The sequence below is a fragment of the Populus euphratica genome, unplaced genomic scaffold, assembly GCF_000495115.2.
Source record: "Populus euphratica unplaced genomic scaffold, PopEup_1.0 scaffold466.1, whole genome shotgun sequence".
Taxonomy (NCBI): domain Eukaryota; kingdom Viridiplantae; phylum Streptophyta; class Magnoliopsida; order Malpighiales; family Salicaceae; genus Populus; species Populus euphratica.
In genome coordinates this window covers 79,629-91,246 of record NW_011500345.1, presented here as the reverse complement: position 1 = coordinate 91,246, position 11,618 = coordinate 79,629, and the positions used below count along the sequence as shown (strand labels likewise).

The window sequence follows — 11,618 nt, the reverse complement described above, 5'->3', positions numbered from 1 at the left end:
TATACCAAGTTTCATTTCGAACCGGTTTGAAACTGAATTTTTTTATTTTTTATATAAAATAATATTATTTTATTTAAAAACTGAAATGACACCATTTTAAAATTGATTCAATAAACTCGTGGCTTGCCTTTGAATCAAGTCAAGCCTTGAGACAAGTCTCATAACTATATTCATTATAACTTAGTCCCTACTAGTATCAAGATTTAATTAATTACATCCTCGTGGTTTAATAAATTAAATATTTAATCATTTTTGTAAATCTATTTATAATTTAATTATTTTTGTAAATTTCATGTCTTTTTCTAATTTATTTAAAAAAATAAAAAAATAAACAACATGAAAAGATAGATGAGAAAAGAAAACCTTTTTTTATGGACAAAATACTACTAAATTAAACATGACTGTCCAAATACTATTTTATTAATTTTCAATATCAGTGAAATTAATTAATTTTTTGATAAAAGAGTAGACACTTTGTTCTCTTAATTTTGATGTCACTGTCTGATCTTAATTAGTTTTTCAAATTAACAGAAATCTGAAACCACACGTTTTATTGTTTTTCTCCTGATAAAGCTAACCCAAATACATGATGATGAAAATAGTGTGGTTACTTTTCAAAATATTTTTTATTTACAAATATTTTAAAATAATATTTTTTTTAATTTAAAAAAAAATTATTTTTGATATTAACTCATCAAAATAATCTAAAAATACTAAAAAATATTAATTTAAAAAAAATAACAAAATTTTATAATTTTTTAAAAATACTTTTAAAATACAAAAACAAACAATCCAACACCAACTTAATTTGCAGAATAGCAAACCGCAAAGAATTCTTCAGATGAAGACAAGTCAAAAATCATAAAATGATTGGATAATCAAACAAGTTAGATATTTGTTTAGTTTGTAATCATTTCGACAATGAATCTCAAAATTTAAGATATTGAAAAAAAAACCTAATATATTAGATAATTGATTAATATCTTAGTTCAAGCAATTTAATATATTCTCTCTAGTCCAGATGTTTAGTGACTTGATATAAAAAGGTTAAGGAGTTGGTAACTAGTAGCTGGTAATGTTAGTAAGTTAAGGTGACCAGTAATTATGTTAGTAGAAGAAGATGATGCCTAGTAAGGCAAGTAACTGATAACTATATTAGTAGCAGCAGCAGCAGGTGGTGCCTAACTTACCAGGTAACCAGTAGTTATGGTTATGGTTGACAAAAATGTTTTTTTGACACGACACGAAATATACAATATAAACTCGGATCGTAAAATTGAATTGTAAAATCATAAGTTAAATGTTTTAACTAATTATATATTGACAATTTCAGTCAAGTATTAAATAATAATATAACCCAATTAAAATAAAAGTGAAATAAATAATAGAAAAATCCAAACATTTTAAAATACATAATTCAAATAATTATTCACACATAATTTAAATAACTTAAAAATATGATATTTCTTATGCTCCAATTATGACCATCTGACTGCTCTGGTTAATTAGACACAAGCCCATTACACTAATCACAAACTCTACTTCGGCAACCAAAACTAGCATCATCATCCGATTATGCAAACATGGAAGTCACGATTTTCAATTTTGAAGGCACAAACTATGACATAGACAAGGAAGTGAATGCAGGGTTTATCAGCAGGCATATCTAACAACATCTTCTCAAATAACCATCTTGCAGGATGTAGTGATGGTGACTTAGAACAAGCATACATAGGAGTATCAAGGTCACTCCTTTTATCTTCTAAGTTGCTAGCATCATGAATGATACTCACAAAATACTTTGGAAAGCGTAAGTGCATATTCATAATAGAATTAATAAAAATCATCTGCAGAGTTTGCAGACCCTTAACTTCATTACTCCAAGAGTCAAGCATGCCATTTTATTCTATATATTTGCCAGCTAAAACAGAGGAATATGCCAATTTAAATACCAATTCAATCTCTTCACGCCGCAAATAGCTTTTTCACCCAATGATGTGCTCAACGGTTGGGTTGCTGCATTTGAAATCAAGAAATTCCAACGATGAATGACGAAGGAAAAAGATCAGTGAATCCAAAATAACAAATCTAGCATAGAAATCATAAAAGTAGTTATCCAAGCATAACAAAATGTTCCTCTGTTTCATCTAATTTTACACAGAATACTAAACAGTTGAATTTGCAACACATTATGCATTTCGAATATCGAGCCCTTAATTATCAGATTGCACAAGTTTTGCAAGATGCCTTTCAATCCTTTATTCTTTGTTAAAACAATTTCATAAAATCTGTACTTCAAAGTTTAGACTTTAAACCCACTTTACAGGATGCCTTTCTTGAGTCCATTACCATTAGTTTGTACTACAAAGTTAGTAATTTGGCAACAGTTTGGGTGCCATTCTGTCTTAAAAAGAATTGAAAAGGATTCATGGATCAATTAATATTCTTGGAACGAAACGAATTAGGCTGACAGAGAAGGAGAATGAGACAATTTCATAACAAGAAGTGTAAGAGCACTAACCTGATAAAGAAAGCACAAAAGAAGAAGACAATCAGAGGCAGACCCGCAGACGAAGTAAAGAACAAAAAAAAAAGGTGTTTTGAGAAAGATAGAGAGAGTGGAACTAGCTGCTGGTGCTAGGGTTGAGAGTCTTGAACGAGGGCAAAGGGGATTTGGGGCTGGGGGGTAAGTTAATCACTTAGCCCGTTTGTTTGTCAATATTTTCAACTTTTATCTTTGTCTTGAAGATTCATTTATTATCTAAAGAAGAAAAATCCACTTGTTTCCTCTTCGTTATGACTTACAATGGATTGAATTTCACAATTAATTACCTCCTCCCAATAGAAAGTTTCAAGATAAAACATTGCCCCAAAGTATGTTCGATGTTTATTTTCTAACAAGTATATTTGAAAATCCAGGCAATATTTTGGTTATGTTTACCTTTGTAGTTCTTGTAGGATCAACTTAGTGATCTTTCAATCCATGATGAATACTTAACAATTGTTGTATATGGTCCCACACCATGTGATGGTGGGACCATCACATTAAATGTCATGTGATGGTTGTCTCTTGGTGTTAATATCAGTGTGGTTCGGCTACTGTAGCAACAGATTTGAAATTAGAGGAGAGGAGAAGAAAATCAAGAGAGAAAAAGAGAAGAAAAGGCAGCAGAGCAGCCTTCATTCTTTCTTCGATTTCCAACTCGTTCACTGTTGGATCGGGCTGAGATTTTGACAGCAGCTTCTAGACACGTTGATCTTCATTCTGAACGGTTGGATCGAAGATTGGTGGTGTGGAAGCTGGCCGTTTTGACAGAAAACGGGGCTGTCAGTTTTGTGAGTTTTTCTCAAATAATTCTCCTTTAATCTTGTTGTAATCCGAGAATAAGTTTTTTGAGTTTTTCTCAAATAATTCTCCTTTAATCTTGTTGTAATCCGAGAATAAGTTGTTCTTGATGATATATATGTTGTATCCCTTAGTTGAATCTGAGGAAGAATGATTGTGAACTCATTATTTGTTGATAGTGGAAGTTTTTAGGTGGACTACGGTCCCGTGGTTTTTCCCGCATCGGGTTTTCCACGTTAAAAATCTTGGTGTTGATTTTGTGATTATTTGCATTATTTTTCATCATTGTTTGATTCTGTTTTACTGCACAAAGAGGGAAAGAATTGGGACTTGTGAATTGTAATTGTATTCCGCTGAATTGATCCGGGTAAATTGGTGTCCGGTTGTTCCGAGTTTTCCCAACAAAGTGGTATCAGAGCACTGGTTGTGCAGATTAAATTTCTTGTGCAGTTAAAATGGAAAAGGAAGATTCGGGCATGATAAAGCTTACTTCCTCAAATTATTTTCTATGGAAAACAATGATGGAGGATCACTTATATTGCAATGATTTGGCTTTGCCGATTGAATGTAAAGGAATAAAGCCTGATGATATGGATGATGCAAAATGGAATGGACTAAATAGAAAGGCTACTGCTAATGTTAGAAAATGGGTTTCTTCTAAGTCCATTAATCATATTTCTCAAGAACATGACTGTTATACAGTTTGGAAGATGTTGGAAGAAACATTTGCTAAGGAGAGTGCACAAAACAAGGTTTTTGTAATTAGAGACCTTGTGAATTTGAAGTATAGAGATGGTGAAGATGCTTCAGTGCATATAAATGTATTCCAAGGGTTCTTGAATCAGTTGTCATTGATGAATCTGGAGTTAGCTTATGAAATGCAAGCACTAATCCTACTGAGTTCATTGCCGGATAGTTGGGAGACTTTGGTGGTGTCACTTAGCAATTTTACTCCGAATGGGAAGATCACTTTGAAAACAGTGAAGGATTGTATCCTCAATGAAGAGAAGAGGAGGAAAGGCACAAGCACTTCTGAGTCTCATGCACTTGTTACAGAAAGTCGAGGGAGAAGTCCAAGCAGGTTCTCTCACAGCAAGCAAGATAGAGAATCCAGCAATAGAAAAGGCAAATGGAAGCCAAGAGGAAGATCTCAATCAAGGAAGGGTTTTAAGTGTTATTATTGTGACAAGCCTGGGCATATGCAAAAGGATTGCAGAAAGTATAAAAGAGATAAAAAGGGTAAAGATGAAGACAAGAATGAAGAGAATGGTACAGCTGCAGTTGTATATGATGGTGATGTTGCCATTGTTTGTGATGATGGTTGTGTTAATCTTGCATGTCAGGATACCACCTGGGTTGCAGATTCAGCAGCTTCTTACCATGTTACACCCCGACGTGATTTTTACACATCCTACACTGCTGGTGACTTTGGTCAAGTTAGGATGGGAAATCAAGGGATGGTTAGTGTTGTGGGCATTGGAGACATTTGGTTGGAAACCAATACTGGGTGCAAGTTGCTACTCAAAGATGTTAGGCATGTGCCTGATATGCGCCTACACTTGATCTCTACAGGTACTCTTGATGAAGAAGGCTATCACAATTACTTTGGAGATGGTAAATGGAAGCTTTCCAGAAATTCCCTGATTGTTGCTAAAGGGAAGAAAATGGGTCTCTATATGTCACAAGCCAAGGTGATCAAAGGGGAGGTGAATGCAATTGAAGATTGCTCTACTGATCTGTGGCATAAGCGGTTTGGACATTTAAGTGAGAAAGGCCTTGGCATCCTTGCCAAGAAGAACTACCTTCCATTAAAAGGTATGAACTTGAACACATGTACTCATTGTTTAGTTGGCAAACAACATAGAGTTGCATTTCAAAGATCACCTTCACATAGAAGATTACATGTACTTGATTTAGTTCATACTGATGTTTGCTCTATGATTGACAAGTCTCTTGGAGGTGCATTGTACTTTGTTAGTTTTATTGATGATCACTCCAGGAAAATTTGGGCCACTTGTTTGAAATCCAAAGATCAGGTGCTTGATGTCTTTAAGGATTTCCATGCCAGAGTTGAAAGAGAAACTGGTAGAAAGCTCAAATGTGTTCGAGCTGACAATGATGGTGAATACAGGGGTCCTTTTGAGAAGTACTGCAGGGAACATGGTATCAAGTTGGAGAAGACAGTTCCTAAGACTCCATAGCAGAATGGAGTGGCTGAGAGAATGAACAGAACCATTGTTGAAAGAATTAGATGTATGCTCTCTCATGCAAAGCTGCCTAAGTCTTTTTGGGGTGAGGCAATGAAGACTGCAGTTGCAATGATCAACCTTTCTCCATCAGTTCCTCTTGAATTTGATGTTCCAGATAGAGTTTGGAAAGGAAAAGATGTCTCTTATGCACACTTAAGAGTGTTTGGATGCAGGGCATTTGTACATGTTCCTAGAGATGAAAGGTCTAAGCTTGACAGCAAGACAAAGCAGTGCATTTTCTTGGGCTCTGAAGATGATGAGTTTGGCTATCGGTTATGGGATCCAAAGGAGAAGAAAATTGTGAGAAGTAGAGATGTTATCTTCTTTGAAGATCAAACCATTGAAGACTTTGAACAAAAGGAGAAAACAGAGTCTACTGTTTTTATTCCAACTAATTCAAATCCAAGACCTACTCCACAGTTACCTTTAATGCCTGCTAATTATGGGGGAGACTTGCAAAATGATGATGGTGGCGGTTCTCTTATTGAGCCATTAGTTGGTGATCCTGAAGCAACTAATGATGATGTTGATGTTATTCCTGAACAGGTTATGCAGGAAGCTTCAGATGAGCCACAATTAAGAAGGTCAGCTAGACCTCGCCAACCTTCCACCAGATATTCTCCTCATGAGTATGTGTTGGTCACTGATGGGGGAGAGCCAGAATGCTTTGATGAAGCTATGTCACATGAGAAGAAAAGTGAGTGGTTGAAAGCAATGCAAGAAGAGATGAAATCCTTGCATGAAAACCATACCTTTGAGTTAGTGAAGCTTCTTAAAGGTAAGAGAGCACTCAAGAACAAATGGGTGTTCAGGTTGAAAATTGATGAACATTGCTCACAGCCAAGGTACAAGGCAAGATTGGTTGTGAAAGGCTTCGGTTAGAAGAAGGGTATTGATTTTGAAGAAATCTTTTCACCAGTGGTCAAGATGTCTTCAATCCGAGTTGTGCTTGGCTTAACTGCTAGTTTGAATCTTGAAGTAGAACAACTTGATGTGAAAACTGCCTTTCTCCATGGTGATTTGGATGAGGAGATCTACATGGAGCAGCCTGAAGGTTTTGAAGCAAAAGGTAAAGAGCAGCTAGTTTGTAAGTTGAAAAAGAGCTTATATGGGTTAAAGCAAGCTCCAAGACAATGGTATAAGAAGTTTGATTCTTTTATGGTGGATCATGGTTATGACAGGACCACTTCTGATCATTGTGTATTTATGAAAAGGTTTCCAGATGGAAACTTTATTATTCTCTTGTTGTATGTGGATGATATGTTGATTGTTGGCCATGATGCTAAGAAGATTCAGATGTTGAAGGAAGAGTTGAGCAAGTCTTTTGCAATGAAAGACTTGGGACCAGCAAAACAGATTCTTGGTATGAAGATCACACGTGACAGGAAGAAAGGAAAACTTTGGCTATCTCAGGAGAGATATGTTCAAAAGGTACTTGAGAGATTCAACATGAGCAACTCCAAACCTGTTTTTTCTCCACTTGCAAGCCACTTTAAACTAAGTTCTAAGCAGTGTCCTTCAAGTGATGAAGAAAAAGATGAGATGAAAAAGGTTCCTTATGCATCCGCAGTTGGTAGCTTGATGTATGCCATGGTTTGCACAAGGCCGGATATAGCTCATACAGTTAGTGTGGTTAGTCGGTTCCTCTCCAATCCTGGTAAAGAACACTAGTCAGCAGTGAAATGGATACTCAGGTATCTCAAAGGTACTTCTAGTTTCAGTTTATGTTTTGGTAATGATAAACCTGTGTTAGATGGATACACAGATGCAGATATGACTGGTGATGTTGATTCTAGAAAGTCCACATCAGGATACTTGATGAAGTTTGTAGGGGGAGCAGTCTCATGGCAATCAAGGTTGCAAAAATGTGTTGCATTATCCACTACAGAGGCCGAATATATTGCTCTTACTGAAGGGGGCAAAGAGTTGTTATGGATGAAGAAGTTTTTGCATGAACTTGGCCTAGTTCAAGAGAACTTTGTATTGCACTGTGATAGTCAAAGTGCAATCCATCTTAGTAAGCGTCCTATTTTTCACTCTCGATCAAAGCATATTGAGGTTAGATATCAATGGATTCGAGATGCTATGGAGATGAAGTCATTCGTTGTTGAGAAGATCCATACTGATGACAACGTGTCTGACATGATGACCAAACCTCTACCGAGAGAGAAGTTTGAGTTCTGCAGAAGGGAAGCAGGCTTGTCAGAGCCTTCTAAATTGAATTTTACATATTGATCGCCGGCATGGCGAATTCCTCACATGGTGTGTGAGGGGGAGATTTGTTGTGTATGGTCCCACATCATGTGATGGTGGGACCATCACATTAAATGTCATGTGATGGCTGTCTCTTGGTGTTAATATCAGTGTGGTTCGGCTACTGTAGCAACAGATTTGAAATTAGAAGAGAGGAGAAGAAAATCAAGAGAGAAAAAGAGAAGAAAAGGCAGCAGAGCAGCCTTCATTCTTTCTTCGATTTCCAACTCTTTCACCGTTGGATCGGGCTGAGATTTTGACAGCAGCTTCTAGACACGTTGATCTTCATTCTGAACGGTTGGATCGAAGATTGGTGGTGTGGAAGCTGGCCGTTTTGACAGAAAACGGGGCTGTCAGTTTTGTGAGTTTTTCTCAAATAATTCTCCTTTAATCTTGTTGTAATCCGAGAATAAGTTGTTCTTGATGATATATATGTTGTATCCCTTAGTTGAATCTGAGGAAGAATGATTGTGAACCCATTATTTGTTGATAGTGGAAGTTTTTAGGTGGACTACGGTCCCGTGGTTTTTCCCGCATCGGGTTTTCCACGTTAAAAATCTTGGTGTTGATTTTATGATTATTTGCATTATTTTTCATCATTGTTTGATTCTGTTTTACTGCACAAAGAGGAAAAGAATTGGGACTTGTGAATTGTAATTGTATTCCGCTGAATTGATCCGGGTAAATTGGTGTCCGGTTGTTCCGAGTTTTCCCAACAACAATGTCAAAAAATCAACACTCCACATTAGCCTGCCATATTATTATTTAGCAATTTAAAAAGCCTAGGATATGATGTGTGTTTATATCAGATATTATTAAGCAATGTATCAGCCCTAATCACCTTGAAAACAATACATTTGACTTCAGCTTAAATTATCTTTTAATAAAAGAAGCAAAAATTTTTTTTATGACAGCAGCACTTCCGTCACCAACTTGTCTAAGTTCATGGATGATGAACCACCGGCCCCAGTGGCCTCCTCCGCTAATTTTTTCCACTCCATGGCTTTCTTCTTCATTTCTTTACCTTTCTCTCGCTCCCTAAACTCTCTCACAATATTCTCCACTTTATCTCTTGTCACATTGCTATCAATCTCCATTCCAATTCCCCACTCAGTGCATGTGTACCTACAGTTTGTTTGTTGATCACCAGCGAATGGCCAGCAAAGCATAGGCACCCCAGAAGAAATGCTCTCAATTATGGAAGTCCATCCACAATGTGTTAGAAAAGCTCCAACTGATGGGTGGTTGAGGACTTCCTCTTGTGGACACCAACTACAAATAAAGCCCCTGTCTTTAGTTTCTTCAGTGAATTCTGGCGGCAATATCGCACAGTCGCCAGCGATCATGTCAGGCCTTATGATCCATAAAAATGGGTGACCACTTTTTACAAGTCCCATTCCAAATTCAATGAGCTGCTGCTTTGTAGCGACCTCTACGCTACCAAAATTAACGTAAACGACTGAGTTGGGTTTCTGGGAATCCAGCCATTGGAGACATTCAACTTCTTCTTTCCATAGATTACTTCCAATAGAATTCAGATCATCTTCTCGCATTTGATTGAGAAGCAATTGAAGTGGACCAATCGCATAGACGTGAGGAAACATGGAGTAAAAGTCATTCAGAACCTCTTGCTCCAATGCATCAAAAGTATGGAAAATAACGGCAGAACCTTCAGAAGCCCTCTCAGCACATTCCACGCAGAAGTTGAACATATAATCATTTGGATCTGTTGTTCGAACAAAACTTGGAAGGTCCCTTAACTTTATATCTCTCATTCCTGGGAGCCAATCTACTACTTTGTCCAAGTAACCATTTGTTAAAAAGCTCTCGTCTGCAAACAAAAATTGAACGTACATATAGCTTCTAGTAACTGAATAAAAGTGGCTGAAGAAACAGAGAAAAAATATATATACAAAAAGAAGGTTTCCTTGTTTGTACTCCTAGTGAACAGAATGAATAATTAAGGGCACCAGTTTACTTACAGGGGAATATATTTTGAATTAATGAACTAATTAAAAAACCTTAATGAAATTATAAATACGTTTTTTTCCTTGTTCATACCTTCTAGTGGTGTCAGGCCTTTCTCTTTGAGTGCTCGAAATTGTTTAGTCCCCATGAAGCTGCAAGCAGAGATAGTATAGAACAATGCAATAGGAATTTCGTGCATCGCAGCAGCATCGATCGCGACTGGCATGGCACCATCAGAGACGATATAAGTCACTGGGGGGACATCAGAAGATGCTGTGTCATTCAGCTTGTCAAGCAGGTCATTAAATGGACCCAATAAGTTTTTCCTGGAAGCCTCACAAATTGCATAGATATCGTGTGTGGCATTCTCATCCGGAGGAGGGAAGCCATCCGGAATGGATTCAAACCGAAAATGGATTCTCATGCTGTGTCACTCTGTTGTCTTCGCATTAGAGATTCTGGTCTTTGTATAGGCTTATCAACTTAGGATCACAATGTTGAAGGGAGTGGAATTAAAGAAGAAAATGTTGTAAATAATAAAGATTATTTAAAAAAAAATTAATTTATGTTAATTTTTCTATTCTACATTAGAAAAATAAGATTTTTATATAGTATTAAACTTCAACATTAAATAACAACCAATAAAAAAAATAATTTTTTTACATGAGTAAGATTAAGCCAAACAAGCAAAAAATATCTAGTTATTCCCTGCACGTGTATACTTTTTGAATATTTCATTTTCAACAATAATTTATTTTTAATATTTATTTTATCGTGTATACAAAGCATGCTAGTATTTTTATTTTTTTTTATTTTGATATAATTATTTTTGTAATTTTTATTTTAGAAAAAAAACTTACTAAATTTTAAAAAATAATTTTATATTGAAAAAACATCTTTAACGATAAATACCCCCTCAAGTTTTATTTTGTTTTTATTCTTCTTTAATTTATTACAACTGACACTGGTGGTGCTTCTGGGAGATTAAATCGATCAAAAAACGAGCTTCAATTAAGATTTTGAGATCAAATACAAAACAACGACTCTCTTCAAGCTCTCTCTCCTCCCCTCCCCCTTCACTTTCCTCTCACCCAACCTCTTTATTTACAGTGGAAATAGAGAAACCATCCCCTTCTCAATTTAGAATATGATTAGAAAAACACCCAAGTGGGCATGGAGTCAACTTGACGGAAGGATCAAAAGCAAGCCGCAGATCGAGAATTCTTCAGAAGAAACCAGAGCACAGTAATTTATTGAAGCATTGGACACAAATCCCCTGAGCGGACTCTCTCGTCCTTCGGTAAAATTACTACAGAAAGCACTGCATCATTCAGGAAAAAGACTCAACAGCCAACGCTAGCCAGCCATAATATTTAGCAATAATTTATATCAGAAAAGCTTATCTGAAATATTATTAAACAACTTATCCACACCACTCACCTTGAAAACAACACATTTGCCTTGGCTTTAATTATCTGTTAATAAAGAAACTTCTTTTCGGTTTTTTTTTTTCCTCATGATGAAAGCACTTCCGTCACTAACCTGTCTCAATTCACCACTGGGGTCAGTGGCCGCCTCTGCCAATTTTTCCATTCTGTGACTTTTTTTCTTCATTTTCACACCTCTCCTCCCCTCCAACAACTCTATCACAAGCTTGTCCACATTGTCTCAATTTCAACTCCCATTCAGTGCGTGTATGCTTACAGTTTGTTCATTGATCACCAGAGAATGGCCAACAATGCTTTATATAACAAAACATAATTAATAATAAATAATAAAACATAATTAATTATGCTTTTTAT

General features: G+C 36.1%; 1 protein-coding gene and 1 long non-coding RNA gene across 2 annotated transcripts; both read right to left on the bottom strand.

Moving 5' to 3' along the window:
* Positions 1-1,871: 1,871 nt before the first annotated feature.
* LOC105113884 (uncharacterized) lies at positions 1,872-2,889 on the bottom strand. The gene is made up of 2 exons (XR_840039.1): positions 2,522-2,889; positions 1,872-2,016 (listed from the first exon to the last, which is right to left on the bottom strand). It is a non-coding gene; the product is annotated as an uncharacterized LOC105113884 (long non-coding RNA).
* A 5,693-nt stretch (positions 2,890-8,582) lies between these two features.
* LOC105113885 (7-deoxyloganetin glucosyltransferase-like) lies at positions 8,583-10,297 on the bottom strand. The gene is made up of 2 exons (XM_011010237.1): positions 9,910-10,297; positions 8,583-9,679 (listed from the first exon to the last, which is right to left on the bottom strand). The coding sequence occupies exons 1-2, from the start codon at positions 10,238-10,240 to the stop codon at positions 8,754-8,756; spliced, it is 1,257 nt and encodes a 418-aa protein (XP_011008539.1). The 5' UTR covers positions 10,241-10,297; the 3' UTR covers positions 8,583-8,753.
* Positions 10,298-11,618: the final 1,321 nt, after the last annotated feature.

What these genes read in the sequence shown, in the direction of transcription:
- LOC105113885 (XM_011010237.1), bottom strand. Translation starts at nt 10,240, where the DNA reads ATGAGAATCCATTTTCGGTTTGAATCCATTCCGGATGGCTTCCCTCCT. An exon ending in AGGCCTGACACCACTAGAAG is followed by an intron (nt 9,680 to 9,909) that starts GTATGAACAAGG and finishes TTTTGTTTGCAG; the next exon opens with ACGAGAGCTTTTTAACAAAT.